General features: G+C 36.8%; 1 protein-coding gene across 6 annotated transcripts; it reads left to right on the forward strand.

The window, feature by feature from the left end:
* The first annotated feature begins 3,899 nt into the window (after positions 1 to 3,899).
* ZNF711 (zinc finger protein 711) lies at positions 3,900 to 27,332 on the forward strand. 6 transcript variants are annotated; one of them, XM_045847416.1, is made up of 10 exons: positions 3,900 to 4,100; positions 5,818 to 5,939; positions 7,465 to 7,569; positions 14,581 to 15,135; positions 19,651 to 19,806; positions 20,501 to 20,638; positions 22,642 to 22,779; positions 23,636 to 23,695; positions 23,993 to 24,136; positions 24,649 to 27,332. In XM_045847416.1, the coding sequence occupies exons 3-10, from the start codon at positions 7,491 to 7,493 to the stop codon at positions 25,824 to 25,826; spliced, it is 2,448 nt and encodes an 815-aa protein (XP_045703372.1). In that variant the 5' UTR covers positions 3,900 to 4,100; positions 5,818 to 5,939; positions 7,465 to 7,490; the 3' UTR covers positions 25,827 to 27,332. The 6 variants fall into 6 exon arrangements, with proteins under 6 accessions (XP_045703372.1, XP_045703368.1, XP_045703369.1 ...); XM_045847412.1 differs by lacking the exon at positions 22,642 to 22,779 and adding an exon at positions 6,232 to 6,371 and having other exon boundaries at positions 3,903 to 4,100; positions 23,648 to 23,695; XM_045847413.1 differs by lacking the exon at positions 22,642 to 22,779 and adding an exon at positions 6,842 to 7,090 and having other exon boundaries at positions 3,903 to 4,100; positions 23,648 to 23,695.
* Positions 27,333 to 27,535: the final 203 nt, after the last annotated feature.

Consider the following 27,535-nt stretch of genomic DNA (forward strand, 5'->3'; position numbering starts at 1 on the left):
CGAGGGGCGACCACACATTGATATTTCTCTCCCTTTCTTTCTTTTTTTTTCTTTTTAAATTTTTTTTAACAATTTAACTTTTTTCTTTTTTTTAAGATTGTATTTATTTATTTTTAGAGAGGGAAGGGAGGGAGAGAGAGAGAGAGAGAGAGAAACATCGATGTGCAGTTGCTGGGGGCCGTGGCCTGCAACCCAGGCATGTGCCCTGACTGGGAATTGAACCAGGGACCCTTTGGTTCATAGGCTGGCACTCAATCCACTGAGCCACACCAGCCAGGGCACAATCTCATCTTATTTATTTCTTATGTCAAAGCCAAAATTAGCTATTCCACCCAAGAAGCCCTGATAGTTCTTATGAAGGATTATATTTAGAGACCTTTTGAGGATCATTTTATATTGTTTATTACAAACTAATTAAAAAATTGTATTCTCAATGTTGATTTAAATTGTTTCATTATAATGTTATTTAAACAGTATAGAGCTATGTATAAATAAGTGCTTTAGGCTTATAGTGCTTATTAATCACAAAACCAAAACAATAAACAAGAAAACTAAGAAATGAACAGCATTAATTTTATGTTATGCATTACATTGTTTTGCTAGAACTAAATTATAGTTCACAACATGAATGTGACTCCGCAATGGCATATTGAGTGCAGCTTGTCTTATTATACACTATAGGATGATTCACTTCCCTCACCACCTGATTCTACCAAGAAGTTGTGTTATGTACATCACACCTGGGATAGGAGCATATAATTTACAAAGTCTGACTCCATTTCAAGTCAACCTAAAAACAATGAAAGTGCTAGTACCTGGTGTAAATGTGCCTATAAACAGAAATACAAATGGGAGTGTTGATAATGTATGCCAGTGTTCAGTTATAAGGTGGTCTTCTAGATGACCCAGATTGTGTTATGGTAATTTATCTTAGATTATTTCCTTGGGAGATGGTCAGGTTATTATTAAAGTAAGAAGAAACTCTCAAGTTTTCATAGAAGAGGTTGAGGTCAAAGGGACCATGGCTCACAACAGACTGTGACTGCGGAAGCAGATAAGGAAGAAGAGACAGCAATATGCGGTTTGTAAATGTACCATAGCAAGATCCGATTAGCCAAGATTATGGAGGTAAGTGGAGGGAGTGAAGAGAGCAAGCAGCAAAACAAAGTAAGACACAAACTACAAAGAGTACGGTATCTAATTAATATTATTGATTTTGGGTTAATATGAATTTGCAAAAAAGTTGAAGCATGGATATAAAAAACACTATTCACAATAATCACACAAACAGCCACCCTTAGTGTAGCATTCGATGCTTCCCTTTAAAGAAATATTGACCAAGTACCTACAAGACATATGTTGGGTGGTATTCTATGTTGCTGCCTAGGGAGGGTTCCCATAAGCCTCCTCCAGTCCTTGCCTGAGTGTCGACCTTGGCTTCTAATGGGAATTGACAGCAATGCTTAAGCAGGAGAGTGAGATAATCAATTCCGTTTGTTTAGTTCTGCAAGTGATCTTTGTGGTAGTGGAGACTGCACAGTATAAAAGTTACCAAGTGGAGTAAAGAGAGACCTAAAGCAGAGAAATGAGCCAGGAAGCTATTGCACAGTCTGATTTGTGAGTAGGCCTCAGCTGAGGTGAAATTGTAGTGGGGAGGGTTCATGTGAGCTATTTTTATGATTTGGTGATGTCTGATTTCAGGATCTGATAAGCAAATGTTCACAGAGAAACCGGGTAGGAAGGTGCTACAGCAATCTAGGTAAGGAGGGATGTGAATCTCAACAAGGTAATCACATTAAGGGTGGAAAAAAGGAATGAATTCCAAGTATTAAGGAAGTAGAATTCTCAAGACTTTTATTTTAAACTTTATTTATTTATTTTTAGAGACAGGAAGGGAGGGAGAAAGAAGGGGAGAGAAACATCCATGTGTGGTTGCCTCTCACATGCCCCCTACTGGGACGTGGCCCACAGCCCAGGCATGAACCCCAACTGGGAATCAAACCAGCGACCCTTTGGTTTGCAGGCCAGTGCTCAATCCACTGGGGTACAGCAGACAAGGATGCATCCTCAAGACATTTTGATGAACCAGATATTGGAGAAAGAGAGGACGGCAAGGATAATCTTCAGGTTTTAAAAATTAGCTACTACAATGTACCATTCACAAAGGTAATTGATATAAAAACCCCACATCTTTCTTAACTTTCTTCCAGCCAAGTCCTGTTGGAATTGTCACTGGCAGGAGACCTTTCAAGTAGTATGTGCCAGAGTATGCAACATAGAAACACGTTGTGTATAGGAATATAATCATAAAATATCTTTCTTCATCTAGGAGGGGAAATAAAAGTGTAAATGCAGGGTCTGGCAGAAGTGAGCCCTGCCTGAGTTTGGTTGGTAGGTAGGGTAATAATATAGGTATAATAATGTATAGTTTTAATTTGAACGTCTCACCTAAAATGTCGTATGGTGTGCTTGAGTGTGATATTGTTATGGTACAGCATTACATGCTTATGATTTTGTAATAAAAGATTTTTGTAATAAAAGAGGAGCATTATTTGTGTTGGACCCTGTATATAGCACCTACAGGGGTTGGCAAAGTACAGCCCTCAGGCCAAATCCAGATAGTTGTCTGTTTTTTTAAAACTCTTGTTTATACTTTCCTTTTTTTTTTTTTGCCCCTTTTTAAATGGCTGTGACTAAGAATGGTTTTTATGTTTTTTAAAACTTGGAAAATATTCAAATAAGAATTTTGCATGCCCCACTAAAATGACATAAAATTCAAATGTTAGTGTCCCTAAATAAAGTTCTACTGCAACACAGCCATTTGCTGTGTACATGTGGCTGCTTTTATGCTATGCAACTGCCGAGTGGAATAGTTGTGACGGAGACCCTACAGCCCTCAAAGCCTAAAATATTTACTATCTGGTTCAGCACAGAGAAAGCGCGAGGGACCCTGGTCTGGTACTGTGGTAGGGCTTTCACAGTGTGTTTATTTTTCTCAAAACGTTCAGTGGTGTATTAGGTTAAGCAATCTGGAGAAATTGTCTAGCTAATGGAGAACCATAACATGTTTTATTTGTGAAATCGTCAAATTATTTACACAAAGGTAGTGAGTTACCTTCTTTGTTTTTAAAGGAGCCTATCGTCTCCCGGCTCAAACAGTGCTGTTGATTTCAAATGGTGATAGTAGTAAAGCTACATTTTCCGAATACAGTATAATGCTCTTTGCAAATGCAACCCTTCAGCCACATTTTATCACTTTTCCCCCCACCAGTCGCCAATGAGTTTCTCACTGTTCTCCCATTTTGTTTAGACGCAAGTCGAAAGTGACATGTGGAAAAGATCTTTAGTGTTGACTTCATTTAGGTGCCTTGCCCACCTTTTCGTTGTATGCCTTACTTCATGTACTTTGTTCAGTGAATTGCCTACCATTACGAAATAGGAAAGGAATGAAGGGAGAGAGGGAGGGAAACTGCAAAGCACACATAGGTTTCCTGGGCTTACAATTGTACACGGTTGCACATTGCATACCTGTTATCACTGTGGCCAGCCTAAGTGGTCAAATCCTCGAGGGTAGGGCCGATTTTTAATAAATGTAGTCCAACATCTATTAGAGGAGCCATTCAGTCATTGATTCCTGCCTTCCCCCCCGCCTCTCCCCGCCGCCTCCACTCCCTCGGGAGAGCAGGAAAACAGCCTCTTCCCAAGGAAAGTATTGAGGGGCGCGCCAAGATCGAGGCTCGAAGCCTCGGACCCGCCGGGCGCCGCAGCCCCCGCGGCCGGTAGGCTGGGTCTCTAAGCCCGGAGGCAGCGCGGGCTTCCCGGGCGCCCCCGTGCGCGCCTGCGCGCGCCCCCCCCCCCCGCGGGCCCCTCACCCTGCAGCAGCGAGAGCGTGACGTAATGCAACCTCAGCATGTCAGCGGGGAAATAAAGGAGGACGAGAAGGCGCGCCTCCCAGACGCAGAGTAGCCTGTGATTGGCTCGGGCTGCGGAACCTCGCAAACCCGAATGTGAGGACCTCGCCGATCCCCGGCTGCCGCCCCCCGCAGAAACCCGGAGCGTGGTCACGATCCGACCGGCGGTGGCGGAGGCGGCGGCGGCAGGTAAGCAGACTGCTGGGGACCGAGCCGAGGGACCCGGGTGCGCGGCGCTCGGGGTCGCGGCTGCGCGGGGAACGGAGGCTCCTACCCGGCGTGTGCCGCGGGGCGCAGGGAACAATGGAAGTGGCGTCCCGTCCCTAAGCTCCGCTCCCCCTGGCGTCGCGCGGTCTTGCTGCCGGGCTGCAGCTGGGGGCCGGAGCGACGGGGGCGAGTGCAGTGTCTGCCCCGTAGCCGATCGCTTCTTCCCGCAGGCGACAGCCTCGGGGGGCTAGAGCCCTCGTGGAGGCCGTCGGTTGGTTTAGGGTGACGGGAAAATGGCGGAAAACAAAACGGTGAAGCGAAGAATGCGACGTCCTCCTGGCATTTGATTTCTGCGATCCCCCCCCGCCAACATTGCTTTCACTCGCCCCCCACCTCTCTCCAGCCCCTCCCCCCCTCCCCCGCCCCCCACGAATCGTAACCTTGGAATTCGCGAGGGATGGCGGCGTTTGCAAGGGGGGGGCCGCCAATCGGGCATTTTAGGGGCTAGGGAGCCGTCAGAGGCGGGAGGGGGGGCGTGTGCTGCAAGTGTCGCCTCCGCTAAAACACCACCATTTTGGGTCGCCGCCGTCTCCCGTGGAGCGGGGCCGACCCCGCGGGAGGAGGAAGGATGAAGGGTTGGGCCGTACGGCGGGGATCGCAGCGCTGGCGACCGCTGCACCAAGCGAGAGGGGGGAGGAGGGGAAAGGTATTCTCGTCTCCGCTCTTCGCCTTTCCCTCCCAGGCGAGGGTTCTGTTGTGAGGTGCCAGATCCACTCGGGTGGGTTCTATTGCAAAAGGCACGTGCGTGCCTTCTGCTCGAAATCATTGCAACTTGTCACGTTCTCGGGCGAGGGAGACTTCTGCGGGAAGAGGGTTGCGTCCAAAGCTGCAATACTGCTACTTGCCAGGGCTCCTTTGTCTCCTATCTCTGCAAATAGTTCTTTCGCATTTTTTTGTGTGTGTGTGTGTTTTGCTCTGCTGCCTTAAGATTTCTCTTGCATTCTTTCCCCTACTTGCATCACCAGAACCCAAGGTCCTGAGTGAGCTATGTTTACAGGAGATTGCTGAGAGTAACGTTTGTGTGTGGTGTGATTTCTGCTCCTCAGTACATTGCTGGAAAGATGTTTACTTGAAGCATACTTGGTGGTTACCTCCATTCGATAACGATGTGAGGGAGACTCTTGGCAAGCCCAAGAAGCCCAGCACTCTATCGCCTATTGAATACTTACACTGATGTTCTCATACCTCATTTATTATTGATCTTATCGAAACTTCCCATATGGCAAAAAAAGATGCTCGAATTTATTTATTTGGTATTCAGACAGCGTGGCACTTCCCATAATAGTTGCACTACGTGTTCAAATTTTTACACTTCATTGAGCGCTGCTAGTGCAGATTTTTCTCTGTACATTTGGCAAGGATAAATCTTGCCCTTGGTTCCCTTTCCTTTTCCAAAACACGGGGTTGCTGGTGATTTTTGCAATGTGCTTTCCACAAGATTTTGGTCTCATGAAGTGGTCGAATTCGCTTGTTTCATAGTAGATACTGTTTCTGTTGGGATCCCTTTGCTTGCTTCTTCGATGAACAAATCTGAGCATGTCAGCCCAATTTAAAAGTGTAAAGAAAAATTGTGAGTCGTGTAACAGATTTGGTTTACAATGGTTTAAAATATCTAATTTAAAATATATTTTTATAATAGGTAAAGAAAACGTTTTTCCAAAGAAAATAATATAGTTCAGAAGGAAAAATAAAATGATTGCTGCACATTTCATTTTATGATATGTAAGAAAATCTACAATTTCTTCAAGGCTCTATACTAAGGTGATTAACAGATTACAGTGTTTTGTTTTATTTAATAATGAAACAAAATTAAGTGTTTAGAATATTTTAAAGATATTTATAATTGTTCTATTAGTGATAAAGAAAGCAGTTGCTCTAATTAAAGTTGAAATGTACACTGTTTTTTTATTTTAAAAATAAGTGCTCAGGGTATTTTAATTTATCTCATTTATTGTGAATCCGACTTCATTTTGAAGACAGAAAACAATGTGGTATTTTTAAAAGATAATATACTGCCATGAATTTCTAAAATCTTGTAATTTTGCTCATACAGAAACAGAATAATCTTGCCTGAAACATTGATACACAGAACTATCACCTACAGCTACGGGATTTTTATACACATGACTCAAATGTTGACAGAGGTCACTCGGTGGGACTCTCCCGCCTCTTGTACATCTATAGCACTTTAAGGCAAGAAAAAAATCTTTGTGATCTCCTGTACTTAAGGATAAAGTTATTTTATGGAAGCTTGCTAAAACGGCCATTAGTGATGTAACCTCATCTTTCGTGCAGTATAGCTCTGTTTATTAAACACTCTTATCTAAAAATGAGATACGTGTCTTAGAAAATACACAGATTTTTGGTTAAATTACTTAGAATCTTATCTTCAAAAGGAAAATACACATAAATAATTATAAGAAATACGTCGAATGACAACATCTGACTTTGGGTTTCCTACTATGTGGTGATCTTAGATATAGGGTAAGTCATTTGAAATGAAATATATGTTGATCCTTCGCTTTCAAAATTAGTATGAGGCTAGCATGACTTTATTAATCATTAATGAAAAAATGTTGTACCATTACAAGTAAACTATATTCTGTAAGAAACACTGTGCTAAAATGTTGGTATGTGATTGATCTTATCTCTACCATATTTAGGAAGTTTCATGAGTCCTCAAAACTGTGAGACAAGAGAATGTAGTAGAGTGAGCTCAGAAGTCCTTACTGACTCAAAGAACTCCAGGGAAACTGGGATAGAACATTTTACATTATAAGTAGAACCCCCGGAGCCAGAGGTGAAACCCAAGTTTATCTGCAGAGCTCCGCTGCAGGGCTGATCTGGGTCTGGAAGAAATGGATGAGAGCCACTGGATGAAATTCACTAATACTAGACACCTGAGTTCTCTAGTAATGTATAAATATCCCAACTATTGTCTGTTGTCATCTTTTTCTTCTTTTTCTTCTGCTTTTATAACCTGTATTTTACCTTGATCTCCCACACTACAGTTTTGTTCTTTTGCTTGCTTCTTTCACTTCCTTCTGGCTCATCACTCTTACTGTGTCTTACTCTCCATTATCTTTCGTTTACTTCCACTTAGTCCTTCTTTAATTTACAGTTGTCACATAGAACATCTAATCCAAGTTTTTGTTTTGTTTTCCTTTGTAATGGGATTTGCACACCTGGTTGAGAGGCATATTTTCAATTGCATTTTTTTTTTGTCTCAAAACAACTGACTGGCCTACATGTTTTTAAACTATGTTAAAAACCATTTCTTTTACAGAGATTTGTGAATGAACTTTGCTAAGTATGGATTCAGGTGGAGGAAGTCTTGGATTGCACACATCAGACTCTAGAATGGCCCATACCATGATTATGCAGGATTTTGGTAAAGCATTTTCTTTGTTGTACTTTTTCTTTCTTTTTTAAACATTGGAACAAAGTAAATATCACAACTACCTTGAGGAAGGGGAGAGTTGCAATGAAAAAAATGTTCTTTTCCTAGGAAAATGCATTTGTAGGGCTTATTTCCTTAAAAACATTCTTAAAATTTTGTGGGAAGTTTGAGGGAAGAAAACTTGGAATATAGTCGTAATATGCCATCGGAAATGCAACACTCAATTTGCATAAATGTCAGTTCTTACACGTGAGACATACTAAATTACCTTTCTAAAATGCATTTGAATATGAATTGTTACTAAAGTTGGACAAGGAAATACTTTACTCATTTTAAAGAAGTTAGATGTTTATATAGTGATACAGGAAAATTATGCACTAGGTGATTAATTGTACTACGATACTATATTCTCAGGAAGTTGTTAGGAATAGCAATGCATTTTTTTTTTAAAAAAATAAACGGATTCACTGTTTTTCAGTAGCCTCTTAACAGTAGTCATTGTGATGAGGGTGATAAGATTGCTTTGACAGTCCGCAAAGCAATTGAATTTGGGAAAGGTCAATTTGAATTATAGAAGATAGAGGTGCCTGAAGTATCAGAGGCTGGGTTAGGGTACTAACGAAGAAGAATAGATCAGTGTGACAGTGTCAGAGTCAAACGGACATCTGGTAAATTGGGATAAAAAGTAAACAGAAAACAGGAGGTATTGTGAAATTGTCCAAGATGAAATTAAGGATGGGGACTCTTTGCTGAATTAAGAAAATGCTACTACTCTTTTCAGATAATATGGTCCAACATTATTTTGTGCTGTTGTATTAAAATGTTTTTTAAATTGTATCTTAATCTTCCCGGTCCTATTAACTCTCTGTGTAAACTTGCGCAAATTACTTAGTTCACTTTTATGAGGGGGTTGAGCTACAAAACATTTAAGGTTCCCTCCAATTTTTGGATTCCTTTGACGTTTCTTCCTGATGAAAAAAGGTATGGTGTGTAGTTCAAGGTTGAATGTGGTGGAGATCGAGAGGTGTGTGTAGTTAATTGATGAAATAGAAAGGAATCGTGGATTTATTTGGCTAAGAGTCAGAAGTGAGTTGTATTGATTATGAATGACCTAGAAGGAGTCGGGGTGAAAAAAGTACAGGAATAAATTTTAGAAGAAGGGCAAAGGGTTGAAGAGTAAGAGATTTTGAAAAGAATTTTGTGAATTCTTTGCTAGAGATAGTTTTTAAAATACTGGAACACTTCAACATTGATATGTTAACTTTGGGTTGAAATGTCAACTTTAATTTTTTACCTTTTAAAAATACTTTAAAAATCTAAGAAATAATGGTATTTCTCCATTTAATACAAAGTGTTACCTACACTGTAGCATTTGGTAAAGTACCACACCTCCCTTCATTCCTGAAGAAATTGCTTGTTAGCAAATAAAGTGTGATTCTTTTCAAAGATTGAAAAAAATCATGTCTGATTGGTGCTGGTGGAGTGAGTATTTATTTGGTGTTCCCCTTAACTTCCTTTTTATTGTTCATCCTCAATGTTTCTTTTGAGGGTTAATGAATTCTTTATTATATCTAATACTTTATTTTCTTTGAGTTGCTAGGGAAGTAGAACATGCATATTGGAATATTGTTATGTATATTCCTTTTTTCTATTTATTTTTATTGATATAATATACCATACAATTCACCCATGTTAGAGAATGCAATTCAGTGTTTTTTAGTATAAAATGCAACCATCACCATTACCTAATTTCAGAACATTTCATTATCATAAAAATAAATCTTATACTCATTAGCAGTTACCCCTTACATTCCCCCCAACCTTCAGAAGTAGGCCATTGTTAATATTTTTGCCTATGGATTTACCTATTCTGGACACTTCGTACAAGTAGAATCATACAATATGTGGCCTTTTGCGCCTGGCTTCTTTCACGTAGTGTAATGCTTTCATGCTTCATCTGTGTTGTAGAGTATGTATCAGTGTTTCATGCCTTTTTATATTCCAATAATACTCCACTGCATGGGGAAACTCTTGGGCATCTTGTTTATCCGTTCATCAGTTGACAGAAATTGGACTTGTTAAAATACTTTTAATGTATTAGAATGCCTTTGTGTTTGACCTACACCTTTGCATCTTAGACTGGAGTATGAGTGCCCTTGGACGCATATGGTGATGTGCCAACGTGTTCCTGAAACCACTGGATAAACAGCACATCTTGGAGTACCTTTCATTTGAATTGGGGAGAATACACAGAGACACCCAAAAACGAAGTTATACTCATGTAAACATGTTTTGGGCTAGAAAGCAAAGTTTTCATTTACTCTTCCCTTTCTTTTTTATGAGTAATTAAATGGGAAAATTTGAGAATACTTCCAGATTTTTAATTTAAAGCCTTTTCTAAAATGAATTTAATACAGTAAATCAGCTTACTTATACCATAAAAACTTTAAAGCCACATTTTTTTTTGTTATACAGCTGTGCATGATTCAGTTTTCTAGGCGTACTTTGTGATTATTGTTTTTGGCAACAATGCATTCTTTGAAAATTCTTTTTCAATTTAATTTTATAATCTTTTAAATTTGGACATAAATTCATGACAACTAAACTGATTTTACATTTTGGTTAAATTGGTTAAATTATTTTGCCGAATATCCAATTAGATCAGAAATGGCTTATATGAGTAATGTTCACTCATTTGTGTTTAGGGATGATGTTGACCTACAGTATATGTCAAGTTTCCATTTGTCCTTAGCAAATAAGTTCTGAAATCTTAGAAAGTAGGAATTCTTTGTATTTTTAATGTGCAGTTCTTAGCTCAATTTCATATATAGATGCTTTCAATTTTGTATGATATTTTAAGAAGTGCAAAAGTATCAAATAGGTCTAAACCTAATGGGATCTTTATTGGGAGGATTTTTGATCATGGAAATTTCAGCCCTGCTAATTTAGGTTTCTTTCTGAGAGCAGCCTCTCTCTGATTAGTCCCCCCTCCATCTATTAAACTTTCCAAATTCTAAAAGGTAACTAGAAATTAGGTACATTCCCTTTAAATTTCTGCTAACATAAAAGTTAGATATTTGAGAGCTCATAAATTAATGATATTTGTGAAACAGTTTAGCATACAGAGGTAGAGCTAGCTAAGTAAATATGCTATGTGGCACAAGATCTCAATCTCTAAATTCTATAAGATTCGTGGTCGGGATGGGGTGGCTACTCTGTTAAAAATCTGAAACATGAATTTACTGCAGAAATTCATTATACTAGTTTCTTCTGAAGGATATTTGAGATTTTAAAATTTACAGCATTATGTAATAACCTTGTTTATGTCTCAGTATAATGGTTGTCCTTGAATCTGTACCATTGAATTTAATAGTTGTTTAAGGTTTTTATTGCTGCAAATAGTCCATGTTGCTTTGGAACTCAAATTTAAAAAAACAGCCTTAGATAATGGCCCAAGACAGATCCAACAAATACCAAATTTTATACTACCCTTCTCATGAAATTTCAACTACTTACATTTAAATAAAATAACTTTAGTAAATGGAAAATCCTTGAAATGATGAGCTGTTTCTTATTGTTATTTGCTTATCTAATTGATTTCACACTGTCGAGTGATTTTTTCTTACTGTTTATAATTTTGTTACCTAGTGAGGTAAATTTTTAATGCCATTTAATGCTTTGAAATTTCAATGAGTGCCTATGCGATAGATCTTTTTACTCTTTCTCAGACTATCTATGTAGAAGTGATTCACTTGGTTAACCCTATACATCTCTTAAAAATATAGTCTCTAGAGTAAACAAGTTCTCTTCTATTTTTATAGTTAAGTATAAAAAAAAGTAAGTCCAGTTTGGAGTCAAACAGTTAGTTTAGTTTCCAGCTTGAGCCTTGGGGAACCTTATTTAACCTCTCTAAACCACGCTTACTTCATATTTAAAATGAGGATAACAACAACTCACCTTATAATACAGTTGTTTTGAGACTTAAATGAGATAATATACATAAAAGCATTAGCAAGTTGCTTCGTGCATAGTCAGTGCACAATAAATATAGCCAATGCTCAATAAATATAGCTATTGTATAGCTCAATATGAGACTTTGTTGAGAAATGCAACGGAATCTAACCTATGAGCCGATAAGATGAAAGAGCAAAATTTCATAGCATTCTTGGATCTTACTCTGAGTCATCCGCCACTACTGTGGAAAACTCATCGATTCTTGATTTAGCTCTTTGAGATTATTTAGTTCAGGGTAAACAAGCACTTCTTTTGGTTTAGATCTGATTTATTTTGATCTGTAAATTCCTACTAGAGTAGAGGCTAGGTGAACTGAAAAAACACTCGTTTCATTTTTTTAGAATCTTTCCCGCCAGGTTCATCTGAACCCAGGCCAGCACTACTAGCATTGCTCCAGCCTTTCCTAGTGTCTCCTCTCAGGAACCAAACATGCCTCTAAAATAAATGGGATTTCCTATCATTTAAGTAACTCCTCTGGTTCTTGGTCTGTATTTCAGGAGAGGGAAGTCAAAATATTTGAAATGGGGAGCAAAAATAAATTTGTAAATCTTTTTAGTCACTTTTGATCAGCAGGACTTTCCCTGTTCCCCAAAGCTATAAAGGAGAAATTCATTTCAACCAGTCCATTTCTTTAGAGCCAGTGGGGTCTTCCCTTGCTCTATCTGACATAAAATTTCTTTTTTTAAAAAAGATTTTATTTATTTATTTATTTGTAGACAGAGGGGAAGGTAGGGAGAAAGAGAGGGAGAGAAAGATCAGTGTGTGGTTGCCTCTCATGCGCCCCCTCCTGGGGACCTGGCCTGCAACCCAGGCATGTGCCCTGTCTGGGAATTGAACCAGCAACCCTGTGGTTCGCAGGCTGCACTCGATCTACTCAGCCACACCAGCCAGGGCTGACATAGAATTTCAGTACTTTGAATTTTATAGGCTTAACATTTAATTTTTTCCTGGCTAAAAACCATGTTGCCACTCTGGTTGAATGCTACATTTGAAACCCTCTCCCTGTCTCAAGTACTACTTGTACACATACTCTTTTGTCTACCAGATTTTCAAGACCGAGGCTGTGTTCTTTTGGGCTAATATAGCGATTTTGATGAGAGTTGGGGAATAGTGAGGATACAGAAGGGTTGAAAAGAAGATAATCCTGAAAGGCAGCTTTCCCTTTTCTCTTTGTTTTTCGATGAGTTAGGGTATTAACAGTGTCCAGCGTGAGCTTGTTAACTAACTTCCACAACAAATTGGTTAACAAAAGTAAATAATGTATAGCAAATGACACTTTCAGGTATTCATTTATAGAAAGTGAGCACTGTATGGAAAAGGCTTTCTACTGGATTATTTCATGTAGATAATCTTGATAACCTGGTCCAAAACCTCGATTAAATTGTTTTCTGTACTATCTCACGGAGGCAGAATTTAACAGATTTCCTCATGATGAGATTTTCCACTCTCACAATATTTGCAAGGAAAGTAGGGGTTGATGTTTACCATGGTGCCCAAGAAAATGTTATTTAAAGCTTTTTTTTCCCTACAGATTCATTTAGAATTTAGAGTCCATATCTATGATTTTTTTTATCAAAACAAATCTTGGTCTGAAATGAGTTTGTTTTCTCCCACCAAATCAGGTGTTAAAGATGTCTTTCACTTTTCTATGTAGTAATTCTTATGAGATAAAGATGTTCAGAAACTTTTATGATTATAATACATATTTTGTAATATGTATTATATTAAGCTTGTCATTTTTAGCTCACCTAATTCAAGATGTTAGCTAGTACTCTTGTATGTTTGTGTGTCCTTTTTATTTTTATTTTAATCTTTGAAATACTAGACTAACCGGAAGTAGAAAAATAGTATATAGGGTCCCGTTTACCCTTTACTCACCTTCCTCCAGTGGTGACATCTTTATAATTATAGTGCAGTATCAACACCAAGAAATTAACATTGGTGCATTACTGTTTAGACCACAGACCTCATTCTGTTTTTATCATGCTTTACATATACTTGTATATGAGTGTATATAGCTCTATGCAGCTTTATCCCATGTATAGATTTGTGTAAACACCACCACAATGGAGATATGAACTGTTCCTTCACCATATATGTAGGCTATGCCAATATACTCACATACACCCCCACCATTGGCAAGTGCTAATCTATTTTCTATTTGCACAGTTTTCTGATTTTGTGAATGTTATAGAAATGATTCAATTTATACATTGTGCAATATTGTAAACTTTGGTAATTGGCTTTTTATCACTCCGTATAATTTTCTGGAGACTCATTCAGGTTGTTGAATGTAGCAATAGTTTGTCCCTTTTTTATCGCTGAGTAGTATTCCACGGTAAGGATGTGCCACAGTTGGTTTAACCAGCCATTCACTTCTGAAAGACATTTGTGTTTCTTGTTACTATGAGTAATAGTATGAGGCATTATGAATATTCATATATAGATTTTTTGTGTACACATAGGTTTTAGTAACTGGAAAAATTCCCTAGAGTGCAGTTGTTGAGTTGTATGGTAAGTGCATGTTTAGTTTTGAAGGAAACTGCCAAATTATTTTCCAAAAAGAGCTGCTACATTTTACATTCCCACAAGCAACATATGAGAGGTCAACTTTCTCCTCATCCTCACCAACTTGTGCTGTTACCAGTTTTTTAATTTTATTTTAATCATTGTTCAAATACAGTTTTCTTATTTCATCTGTTTTAATTGGTGTGTAGTGATATATCACTGTGACTTTTTGTTTCACTTGAAAATAAAGTACATTATTTTTAAGGTCCTAATTTATATTCTACTAACATTGTTTTCCCCCACTTTCACCCCACTTTCTGGTTGGTGATGATTTTTATTGTGATCAAATGATCAGTGATTTTTTTAATGATAGTTTGCCCAGGACTATTTCATACTTAACATCTTTTGTGACATCTAACGTAATAAATACAGTACTTTTAATTAATAAGATTACTTTTTGGATAATTGTTTGTATTATAGTGGCTGGAATGGCGGGTACTGCACATATCGATGGAGACCACATTGTTGTTTCGGTTCCTGAGGCTGTGTTAGTTTCTGACGTTGTCACAGATGATGGGATAACTCTTGACCATGGCCTTGCAGCTGAAGTTGTCCATGGGCCTGACATTATCACTGAGACTGATGTAGTGACAGAGGGCGTAATTGTTCCCGAAGCCGTCCTTGAAGCTGATGTCGCCATTGAAGAAGATTTGGAGGAAGATGATGGTGATCACATCTTGACTTCAGAACTAATTACAGAAACCGTGAGAGTACCTGAGCAGGTGTTTGTGGCTGACCTTGTTACTGGTCCTGATGGACACTTAGAACATGTGGTCCAAGATTGTGTTTCAGGAGTTGACTCTCCCACCATGGTATCAGAGGAAGTTCTTGTAACTAATTCAGATACAGAAACTGTGATCCAAACAGCTGGTGGTGTTCCTGGGTCTACAGTTACTATTAAAACCGAAGATGATGATGATGAGGATGATGATGATGATGTCAAGAGCACTTCTGAAGACTACTTAATGATATCATGTAAGTAAAACAGAAAGTCCATAATCACTTCAGGGATTTATATATATATATAACCTGGAAAGGTTTTGTGGGTTGTGGGATCTATTCAATAAATGTCATGGGGGTAATTTTTTTGAAAAATAACAAACTGACAGTGACCAGAGGGAAAGGGGGAGGGGGGATAATGGGGAAAGAAGGGGAAGGGGCAAGCAAAGGAACAGGAATAGAGGACTCATGGGCACAGACAATGGGGGGGATGGACTGGGGGGTGGGGGGTGGGGTAGGGGTGAACAAGGAGGGAAAAGGCAGGACAACTGTAACTGAACAACAATAAATAAAAGAAAGATACCTTTTTAAAAAGCTGTATTGTTGGGAAAAACACATTATTTTTTTGAATCTGCTCATATTTTTTATTTACTTGGTGAAAATTCATACCCAAAATAAAGTAATATAATTTAGTAATATCTTAGAAACAGATTTGGAAGGTTCAATAAGAACATTAACTGATACAAAATTTTAATGGTAAAAATGTACATTTTAAAATGGGAAATTTATTTTAGGTAGTCACTGCTTTCTTTTCAATATGGTAAGTACTAGAATTGTCAGTTCACTTCTGCATAGTATGTTCAAAAATATATACCTAGTTTGTAATGAAATACTGGAAAAGTAAATTATAAACTCAGATTGTGTTCTACAATTGTTTTTTTTCCTGTTTGCACAAATATGTGTGTTTATTCCAGACTGCTTTATGATGTCCTTAAGACACTCTATCTGAAGGAGGAAGGTAGAAATATCTTGTTCTCATTCTAAGTGGTGGGTTTGACTGAACAGCGACAATAATAAAAATCTAATGATAAGTCATTCATGGAGCTGGAGATAGATGTAGGTCTATATAGAATTTGAAGGGATTATGCTGAAACTAGTAAAGATTAGGTAAAGACTTCACATTCTATAGAAGATTTTTGTTCTTTTTAAAATAAGAAATGGTTGATTAGGAGCTAGAGTATGTATATCTATACAGTGATTGTATGTTATATGTGTATGTCAGTGAATTTAAAACAAAAACCAGATTAATTCTGAAGTCTAATGTGTTTATTTTTTCTTCTATATGCAACTTTGAAGGTGAGTATTTGCATTGTTTTTAAAGGAATGAGTGATTCAAACCATTAAAAGATGGTTTGCGCAAATATTACCTCATTTTAAATTAATGTGGATTACTAAAGCTACTCCATATTTACCCCTTCACCTGACATTTAAAAAACTATGCTTATGATCATATAAAACAGTGTGGCAAAGTTGTTATTTTTCCTGCACCAAAATAAATTCAATATGCCCTTCAAAGGGTACTTGTCAAATTGAACTCTTCGGTATTAATGTGGTCTAAAATTTAGACATCATATATATTGTGACTAGTCTTACCTCAATATATCTCCTAAGATTTGGCTCTACAAAAGTTTTTTTAAGTTTCTAGAATATTTTAATTTCGATTATTTATCTTCATATTACTGTATCTGTCAAATACAGAGGATTTTTGTGCTTCTAATAGACTGAAAATTATGAAGAACACTATTGCTTGAATAAGATTACAACTACGGCAGGGTCATTCTAAGGGGAATTGAAACTGGGGATTAATTAACTTCTTCATTATTAGTAAAGAAATAGCAGCAATTTTTTAAAAGTCCTTTGAAAGCTTAAGCATTTTTTAATTTTGGAAAATAGGATTACAACTATACAAACATTAAATATTTTGATATCAGTCATTTCCTACCATTCAGATCCTTGATCATATTTTATAATGGTTATAACACTCAAATTGGGACTGGGTACTCTTTCTTACAATTTTCATATATTTTCTTCTATTCTATTTTAATATAGCTTTTCTATTTTTTATCTCTTAATCTTTACTTCATTTTCTTTACCTCTTTGTTTCTGTTGGCCATTGAATCTTTCAGGAATTAAGAATAAATTGCCTTGAAAGGACTAAATGTTACATTAACATTAAACATCCTCTTTTTAATTTTTTTTCCAAGATAGAGATTTTCAGAATATCTGAGATAAAGTTGAAGGCTTAAAACAGACTTTTGTCTTGTTCCTCAATCCCTGAATAATCCTGTAAGGAAATCTTGACAGCACCTGAGTTTTAGAGGTAGGGAGTTCAGATGCATCTCAGTATCTGAGGTGCATCTGAATTTTTCCTGCTTTCAGGCCGAACTTCACAAATTCTGTGTCTTAGTGGATGGTTAGGCTCTCCTATTTGTGCTAAGTTACTTGACCATTATTATAGGATAACTGTATCTTTGTAAAGATACCCTAGGCTTGTTTTTGCTTTAAAAATACCTAACACCACCTTGGCTGGTGTGGCTCAGTGGATTGACTGCCAGCCTTCAAACCAAAGGGTCCCTGATTCGATTCCCAGTCAGGGCACGTGCCTGAGTTGTGGGCCAGGTCCCCAGTGGGGAGTGTGCAAGAGGCAACCACACATTGATGTTTCTCTCCCTCTCTTTCTTTCTCCATTCCCATCTATCTAAAAATTATTAAATAAAATCTTAAAAAAGTAAAAATGTTATTAAAAAAAGACCTAGCATACGTTAAGACATATGCTAGTGATGGACATTTACAAGTGATGATTTCCTTTATGAAAAAAAAAATGTCATTGAAGGGGGGAAGCTCCTTGAAATAATGAACCAACATAATGTATTTAGATTATTTTTGACCTATGAAATCAGTTTATGTTTCTTTCAGGAACATATTTTTATATAAAGCAAAATATTTTGATAGGGTCATTGAGATCTCCTCAACCTCATCAGTGTTAGGGGTACAAGAGAAAAGTTAATATGTTTTGTAATCTTTTTTTTTAAAGAAAATGGCTTTATGGGATATAATTCACATGCCATGCAATTCACCATTTAAAGTGTGCAGTTAAATGGTTTTTAATATATTCAAAGAATTGTACTACTGTCACCATAATCAATTATAGAATATTTTCTTCAACTCACAAAGACACCCCATACCTTTTATCAGCCATCCCTCTGTTACCTCACCCCCCAGGCAACCACTAATTCAATTTGCGTCAATATAGATTTGCCTGTTCTAAAATTTTTACACAAATGAAATTATGTATGTGTCCTCCTGTGTCTGGTTTCCTTTACTAGCATAATGCTTTCAAAGATTATCCACGTACCATGTGTCAGGACTTCATTTTATTACTGAGTAATATTTCGTTGTGTGGAGATATATTTTACTTATTTATTTATCAATTGATGGGCATTTAACTTTCTACTTTTTGGCTGTTAAGAATAATGTTATGAATACTGATATACACGTTTTTGTGTAGATATATATTTTCAGATTTCTCGGATATATAACTAGGAGTAGAACACCTTTGCAATTATATGGTTTTTCTTTGCTTCAGCATTGTAAAATACAATGTTTTACACATATCCCGACCCTATCCCTGTGGTACCTCAGTACATTATATCCTGTTAATATATCCACCATATAATTTTGGAATATAACATAAAATGGATACAGTAAAAGGCCTACTTAGCCTTATAAAGGAATATTGTACATTTTGCTAAAATGAAATTTTAATCATATTATATCAATGGGTTAGAAAAGAACATTCAAAGTGAGCACTTTTCAGTGTTGGCCAACAGTGTACCTTACTTGTTTATGTTATGGTTAGTGCCAGTAGAATTCTGTTGTGTATGTAATATATGAAAAGCCCTTTTTAGAAAATCATTCAGGTGTCTTCTGTGTTTCCTCTTCTTTTTCATTCCTGGAACTCATATGTTAATTGGTTTGAGCAATACTTTGGGAACTGTTTATATGAACATATTTCATGAGCATATTCTACTTTTTTATGTCATTAATTTTGGTCTTAGGATTTAACTTAAAATGTTGAACGTGATGGAAGATTATTTACTCTTTTCTGAAACCATTTTAATTAAAGCTGCATTATTATTAAATATGTCATATATAAATTGAAACCCGTGATTTTGAAATAAGCCAGGCATTGAAAGACAAATACCATATGACCTCACCTCTAAGTGGAACCTAATCAACAAAACAAACAAGCAAGAAAAATATAACCAGAGACACTGAAATAAAGAACAAACTGACAGTGACCAGAGGGGTGGGGATAGAGGGATAATGGGGGAAAATAGGGGAAGGGCCTTCAAGGAACAGGAATAAAGGACACATGAAAAGCCAAAGGGGGTAGGTCCGAGGGTAGGAAGCAGGGATGGGTGGGGACGGGAGCTGTGGTGGGGTGAAAATGGAGACAAATGTACTTGAACAACAATAAAAAGACACCTGTGAGCTGTTTTTTTATATCATTGTGATCATTTAGCATATCTGATTTTTACACCATTTTTTTCATGAAGCATGCCACTTTTAGTGGTTGCATAATAGGTCATTAAGTGAATATAGTGGGTGGGTGATTAACGCATAATTTCGTGTTGCATTTATGCTTAACGCCCACTAAATGTCAGTGGTACTTTTTGACTGAAATAGTTTCCTCTTTATATTTTACAGTGGATGACGTCGGGGAAAAACTGGAGCATATGGGAAACACACCATTAAAAATTGGCAGTGATGGTTCACAAGAAGATGTTAAAGAAGATGGATTTGGTTCAGAAGTAATAAAAGTGTATATATTTAAAGCTGAGGCTGAAGATGATGTCGAAATAGGTACGAAGAGCCATGTTAGTTTATTGCTGTAATAGAGATTAGAACTTAACTCTTATCTTTTGTGGAGACTATACTAAAATTGCCTTAAAAGTATAGGTTTTTTATAGGTTTCCTTGGGGACAGAATATAAAATATTGTATATGAATATAAAGTAGGAATACAGAATATATCATTCTTAGATCTTTTCAAACATGAGTAGACTATTACAGTTGAACATTAAAACAAGTGAGTGGAGAGCATTTGGTTTAAAGTAAGAAATTATAATAAGTACTGAAGGGCAGGCTAAAGCTAGAGATAGCCTGCTTGGATTTTAATCCTAGTTCTGCCATTTAGCTGAGTGGCCTTTGGTGAGTTAGTTAAACTTCCACCTCAGTTTTCCCATCCATAAAGTAGTTATAGTGATAGTCAGTAGTACCTCATAGGACTGCTGTGAGGATTACATGGGTAAATCCATGCAAAAGGTTTATAGAGTGCTTGGCGTATGAGTTTGATGTGTTAACGTTTGTCATTTGTCACTAATGACCGAAAAAGTTAAAATGTAAATTATGAGAAAATTCTCAACACTTAGACATTTATATGGGAATGTTTGGGGGATATTTTTCTAGAGGAAACTATTTCTTACATATTCTCCTTATTAATTTTGGAAAGTATGCCATGATACTTCTCTATTTTGATACATGTTTCCATTTTTAAGGCGGAACAGAAATTGTCACAGAGAGTGAATACACCAATGGCCATTCTGTAGCTGGAGTGCTTGACCAGAGCCGAATGCAGCGGGAGAAGATGGTGTATATGGCAGTTAAGGATTCCTCTCAAGAAGAAGATGATATCAGTAAGAAATAAGGGCACGGGAGTGCCTTATCAGTAGCCATCCTGTATTCTTTTAAAAAGGAAAGCAATCTCCGAGATATAAGCATTGCATAGGAACAAAGGTCATTAAAATAAGTCTGACCATTTGTTCTAATTAATTTAAAAGAGAAGGGCCTTTCTGAGCATATGTTGTTGAAATCAGCAAACATGAAATACTATGTCTAGATACCGAGGATACAGAGGTCAGCAGGATACTCTTGCTCACTTCAGTATAGCCCACAAACATACTGGGAGTAACGGAAAGTCTAATTTCTGTGTGTGAGTGGACATGTCACAGGTATATTATCTCATTTAATTCTGAACAATGCATCTTGAGGTAGCTGATATTATCCCTGTTTTATGCAGGAAAAGATACTGAGGGGAGTTAAGTCATTACCCGAGATCATTCTCACAGTGGGGAAGGTAGAATTTGACCTCCTATCTGTCTAACCCTATGGCCAGTGTTCTTGACACATGGCAATTAGCCCTGTTGGCCTTTCTGGATTTAACAATGGAAGGGCTAACGGACTGATTGCCTTCTGTCCCTGGGGGATTAGCTGATTAAGTATTCTTCCAAGTCAAGCTGCCAGGATCTCCACTTATTATGCCTTTGATGGTCTCCAAGTAGTTGCTGCTTAAGGCTTCTTATCAGCTCAGTACCAACAGGTGGTAAAAGATTTTCAGATTTCCTTTCCTGCCACTTCCTCGTGAAGAAATTTTACTCTCTGGCTACTGTCTCCTCACCTCTTTGTAGGCACGCAGCCTTTTTCGAAGGCTTCTTCTCTCTTCTCTCACCATGCTGAGACAAAACTACTTTGTTTTGCCCTAGAAGGACAAGAGCCTCCACTTAAATCGCATTACCTGGACAATACCCAGCTTTCTGATCCCCACTCCTCAAATTTCCTTCCCTTAGAAGCCACGGGGAACTGTATTCCAAGCCCGAGCATGAATAATGTACCGCACCGGAGAATATCAAAGCAAATGAGTCTAGAGGATTTCAGTGGAGAGGTAGAGAGTTAAATAAAATAATTGCGACATGGTCTCTCTTTTTTTTTTTTTTCCAGTCATCGGTAAGTAAAGGGCATAGTTGAAGGTGGGAGACTGAAGTTTAGGATAGCTGATTCCAGAAGTCCGTGGGGATGTGGGAAAACATAGACCAATGACTCTTTCTGCTTAATTTAAAGAACAGAAACTAAGAAGAGGAGGAGCACTTTTTTCCCACCTTTTTCCACGTTTCTTCTATAGTGACTAGAAGATCCCATTACGTGAATCAAAGGAAAAGCATAAATCCAAGCCACTTTTCTGTTTAACAGGTTAAATCTAAATGGGTTATTTCACAGGAAATATACTAATTTATCTTCTAAGTTAATGTTTGTTTCACTTCAACACTGTATTTTTAAAAATGAGTCCCACTTACTGTTTTCTTCCTCAGTAAAATCTTGGAAAATCCTTCCTCTTAAACGGTATCAACATGTTTTTGAGCACCAGCATTTTATATATATATATATACATCATGTAATATGTATATGATTTTAATGATTTTTATTCAAAATTTTTTCTATTACTAGTATTTTTTACCATTTTTCATTACACATACAGTACTGCATTTAAGCTATAGTGTGTGAGATAGCTTGGACCACTTTCTAGTATAGATTCGATGGAAAATGCTTTGAGTTTCAAAGAACTATCAGGTAGAATTATGGAACACAATGCCTTTAATAAAGTTGTGATGCCCAGTGGACTATAACATCAGTCAATATATTTCAAGGGCACATGTTTTATGTAATCTAAGACTAGGTTCTAACAGGAGAAAAGAATTTTGATAAATGATTGTCTCCTACTGGCACTAGCTTCCAAAGTTCCTGATGTAATTTTTAAATTAACCAAATTGAAATCTTCAAAGTTGAACGGTTTAAATTGTTTGGAATGTTTACCAACTTATGAAACGCTTGGCATTATAAACAAGCAATTATTTCTAAAATTTAGGTTGTGCTGAAATAGCCGATGAAGTTGACAGGAAAATCACTGTAGGGGAAGAGGAAGGAACCTCTCTCCCTGAGATACAGCATGAGGACTCTGGTGTTAATAAAAAAATTGTTCCTGTTGTCTGGACTGCAGCATATGGTATTTTTTATGACATTTTTCATCTGATAAGTACATAACATATCTATTTGATCAGCTTTTAAGTAATTAAATATCCTGTGCTAATGCCCCTTGTGAGCTGGCTAATATTATATGTTTTGCTGTGGACTGACTCTTCTCTAGAAGAAGACTAGGTGATTTTTTGACCACGTATCTTGTGTTATTTAAAAACCTTGCTTAATGCAGTTTGTTTTTTGAGTAGGATTGATTTAAAATCCTAACTATATAAGTGAGTGCCATACAAGTTTTATTTTTCTAAAATAGGGATAATAGTCTTTGAAAATGGATCCTTCCCCTTTTGGAAAATCATATTTTCATGTATTAACATGACAAATAATAAGATTTTGGGATTTTTAAAAGGAAAAGAAATCCAACCAGGTGTGATCTTCTAGAAAATACGTAATAAAAGGTAAATTTATCGAGTTATTTTTTCCTGTCTATTTTATCTCATTCCTACTTACTTTACAAGATGGTACAGGTATACTCTCTACTTTGACAAATGTTGGTGTTCCAATGCGTTAATTTATCTTAACTTGGTTTTCCTAAAGGTTCACTTATTCACTAGTCTTTTAATGAGCGTCTTCAGTTTTGAGGGTATTTTGCAGAAACACCTACCAAGTTTTTATTTAGAAAGTAAGATTGTTTGGGACTTTAACAGTTCCAAGGATGCTGACAGCAGGCCTTATTTTCGGTGTGTGAGATTATCTAATCTCTGGGAGTGGAAAAACTCGGCAACAAGGAAAGTCTAATCCAAGGACCGGTGGTCAGAGTAAGATTTTATACATTACGATGTGACCCGCTGGTAATCATTATACTCAGCATGTCAGTTTGTAATTAGTCTTTTTTTTAGGAGATGAAAGGAGAGTTTCACGAAGGTATGAAGATTGTCAAGCAACAGGTGAGAAAGTTTTATATGTCAGTTGTAAGTTAAATAGCCAATTTTGTATACTGCTTGGCAAATGAAGAGTTATGTCATACCCTATTTAACATGTTTGCATAAATATTTGTGTGTGTGTATGTAAAAGTGTAAAAGAAGGTAAGACGGATGTATTTTTTTTTGTATGAAATTTACTACCCCAATGTGAAATTCAGTGCAATAATGGCAACTTGATGCCATCTCATCTCTAGTAATTCACCTAACAGGAAGCAAATATGTGTAAATATATGTAGTTTAATTGTGTATCCATTTTTTCAGGAAATACTTTGGACTCAGCATTAGAAAACAGAAACAGTACAACAGCACAGTACCTTCAAATTTGTGATAGCATTAATACGAATAAAGTACTTAAACAAAAGGCCAAGAAGAGGAGAAGGGGAGAAACGAGGCAGTGGCAAACAGGTAAGTAACTAATACTTTGTTTTATGAATATTATAATGATTTGAAATGTGAAATTCTTTTTTTTTTGTAACTGAGGAAAAAAATCAGTTGTTTTAGTATAGCTCTAGTCCCATATACCTGTTTGTGTTTGATCTAACTAGTTGGGTTTTTTTTAAAAAATACGTTTGAGTGATACTTAATGAAATGATACTCATTTACTCCTTACCCAAATGATGTTTTTAAAGACAATTTTCAGGTTGATTTTACAATAAAGGGTGCCTGTTTCTGGTTTACAAAGTGCCTGTGATGTAGCATTTCGGCAGGTGAGTTATCTATAGTGAGCGTTGCTCATCAATTTCTAGTGATCCACTTTATCATAAATTGCTTTTAATGTGCATTTTATCTTACAAGATTCTATGCCACTAGCATAGTTCTTACATTGTGAATGTCAGGTAATTTTTGTGCTTTTGTTATGAAATTTTTTCAAACAGTCTGGCCAAATGTCACAACTTCCCTATTTTTTTTTAATCTAGCTGTCATAATAGGCCCAGACGGACAGCCCCTGACAGTATACCCTTGCCATATTTGCACAAAAAAGTTTAAATCAAGGGGATTCTTGAAGAGACACATGAAGAATCATCCTGATCATTTGATGAGAAAAAAATATCAGTGCACAGATTGCGACTTTACAACTAACAAGAAAGTGAGTTTCCATAACCACTTGGAAAGCCATAAGCTCATAAACAAAGTCGACAAAACCCATGAATTTACAGAATATACACGAAGATACAGAGAAGCTAGTCCACTGAGTTCAAATAAACTTATATTAAGAGACAAGGAGCCGAAGATGCACAAGTGCAAATACTGTGACTATGAGACTGCAGAACAAGGACTATTAAACAGACATTTACTGGCTGTCCACAGCAAGAATTTTCCTCACGTGTGTGTTGAGTGTGGGAAGGGCTTTCGACATCCTTCAGAACTCAAAAAGCATATGAGAACCCACACTGGTGAGAAGCCATATCAGTGTCAGTTTTGTGTTTTCAGGTGTGCAGATCAATCAAATCTGAAAACTCACATTAAGTCTAAGCATGGTAACAATTTGCCATACAAATGTGAGCATTGTCCCCAAGCATTTGGTGATGAGAGGGAGCTTCAGCGCCATCTGGATTTGTTTCAAGGACATAAGACACACCAGTGTCCTCATTGTGACCATAAGAGCACCAACTCAAGTGACCTTAAGCGGCACATCATATCTGTCCACACTAAGGATTTCCCTCACAAGTGTGAGGTCTGTGATAAAGGTTTCCATCGCCCTTCTGAGCTCAAAAAGCATAGCGATATCCATAAGGGTAGGAAGATTCACCAGTGTAGGCACTGTGACTTTAAGACATCAGATCCATTCATTCTTAGTGGCCACATCCTTTCAGTTCACACTAAGGATCAGTCATTGAAGTGTAAAAGGTGCAAGAGAGGGTTCCGACAACAAAATGAGCTCAAGAAGCACATGAAGACCCACACTGGAAGGAAGATTTACCAATGTGAGTATTGTGAGTACAGTACCACCGACGCATCTGGCTTTAAACGACACGTGATATCGATCCATACAAAAGACTATCCACACAGGTGTGAATTCTGCAAGAAGGGATTCCGAAGACCATCAGAAAAGAATCAGCATATTATGAGGCACCACAAGGAGGCGCTTATGTAATGAGACCAACGTAAAAAAGAAGCTACTTGGGAAAAAGAAGTGCCAGGAAAATTTCACAAAACTCTTTCATCTGGTTACAAACTTGATATTAAGTCATAACTTTACATTCTTTGTATTAAAGATATTTGAATTGACAGGGGATCTCATGGCCCTTTGAAAATTACTTAAAGAATTTAAGAAACACCATGGAATGGTTGGAGAAAAACCTATTGTGTCGATTCAGTAGGATTATATGCATAGACTACAGAGGGGAAGAGCAAAGACAGTGACTTTACTTGGCTGATCATACCAGAGATATGATTCTGAAAAAAATCATGCTTAATTGAGGAGTTTAGCAGTGATTTGCTATGACAAGCCAGTCTTACTTCTATGGAATATTAGCAATGACATGGGAAATAAAATGCAGTCATCCATCAGTCATTAATCATTGAGCCCTTTGTATGGTACCTGGAAATTAAATTCCAGAAATCCAAGTTCATGTATTCAAATAAATTTCACTGGCAAAACAGGTTAGATTAACTCAATACTATTCAAAAGAATTTCAGAACTGCCAAAATTGTTACCACAGGGCAGGATGTTTGAAATACAGCACTCTGTGTTCAAGTCTAAGGTGAAGTCTAAGGATGACAGTTCCCCTTTTCCCGATGTTCGAGTTGATTGTCGTTCTGTATGGCATATATAACAAAAGTATATTTGAGTCAAATATGGCTTTCTAAAACGGATGCAACCAGTAGTGTTGCAAACAAAGTTAGCACTATATTTCTTAATGATCTAAAGATTAAATTGAGAGAACACAGTTTTCTTAAATATTATAATGTTTAGAAGGTTTTTTTAGGACAGTCTTAGCAAGTAGGATGGTTCTAGTCTTACTTGCTCTAATGTTTAAAGGTGCAATTTTATGCCATTATTGAAATTTTTGATTTTTAAAATCTATATACCATATAATTAACATGAATTTTCAATATGAGGCAGTGTTTATGCAGTATTTAACAAAACACTGTGCTGCCAATAGAGTTCAGAGGTGGATATTCAGTTTACAGTGTATAAATTTAAAATATGCATCCCTTTAACAACGCTTTGTGTTAGCATGCTGCAAATCAAAATGGCGCTTAATATTAAAAGCTGGTTTAGGGAAATTTAATGAAATCCTGTTCATAAATGTAATGCATATGATGTGTACTTTTAAGTTTTAGTTGCTTCATGTTTCCACTCAGCTGTTCAACATAATTAAAATGTAATTTTACTTCACACTATATTGTGGCTTTGTGTTTTAACTAATGTTCACCTTTCTGTTTTTGCACCAGATAAGAATCAGTTCCTTGAGAATAAATTTTTTATCTTTCTTAACTTCAGAATATTAAATTTGGAAAATCTAAAATTGTGTGTTATGTGGCTGTAAATGATGTACACGCTGTAAAATAAGATTGTCAATGTTACGTGGGATTATTATTTCTAAATGTTACTCATTGAAATGAGCATACAATAAAAAGCATTTATTGCACTTCAGAGTTGTACGGAATTTATTTAAAGTTTTGCGCTACTGTTTATTCTTTATCAAAAGGGGTTTCACTTAAATTGCTCTTAGGCAATTTAATGTGTTGTAGAATTTTGTGCATTACCAACACAAGTTAGGAATTTAAACAATTTAATGACTATGGCATGATTAGTCCTCAAAAATGTAAGTTTTTGCTAAAACCATGCTCTGTTCT

The sequence above is a fragment of the Phyllostomus hastatus genome, unplaced genomic scaffold, assembly GCF_019186645.2.
Source record: "Phyllostomus hastatus isolate PE091 unplaced genomic scaffold, TTU_PhHast_1.1 phas_contig_551, whole genome shotgun sequence".
NCBI lineage: Eukaryota > Metazoa > Chordata > Mammalia > Chiroptera > Phyllostomidae > Phyllostomus > Phyllostomus hastatus.

Bases quoted from the DNA above. Each gene is read 5' to 3' on its own strand.
- ZNF711 (XM_045847416.1), top strand. From the start codon at position 7,491: ATGGATTCAGGTGGAGGAAGTCTTGGATTGCACACATCAGACTCTAGA. The intron at 15,136-19,650 runs GTAAGTAAAACA...TATATTTTACAG, and splicing joins AGACTACTTAATGATATCAT to TGGATGACGTCGGGGAAAAA. The intron at 23,696-23,992 runs GTGAGAAAGTTT...CCATTTTTTCAG, and splicing joins TGAAGATTGTCAAGCAACAG to GAAATACTTTGGACTCAGCA.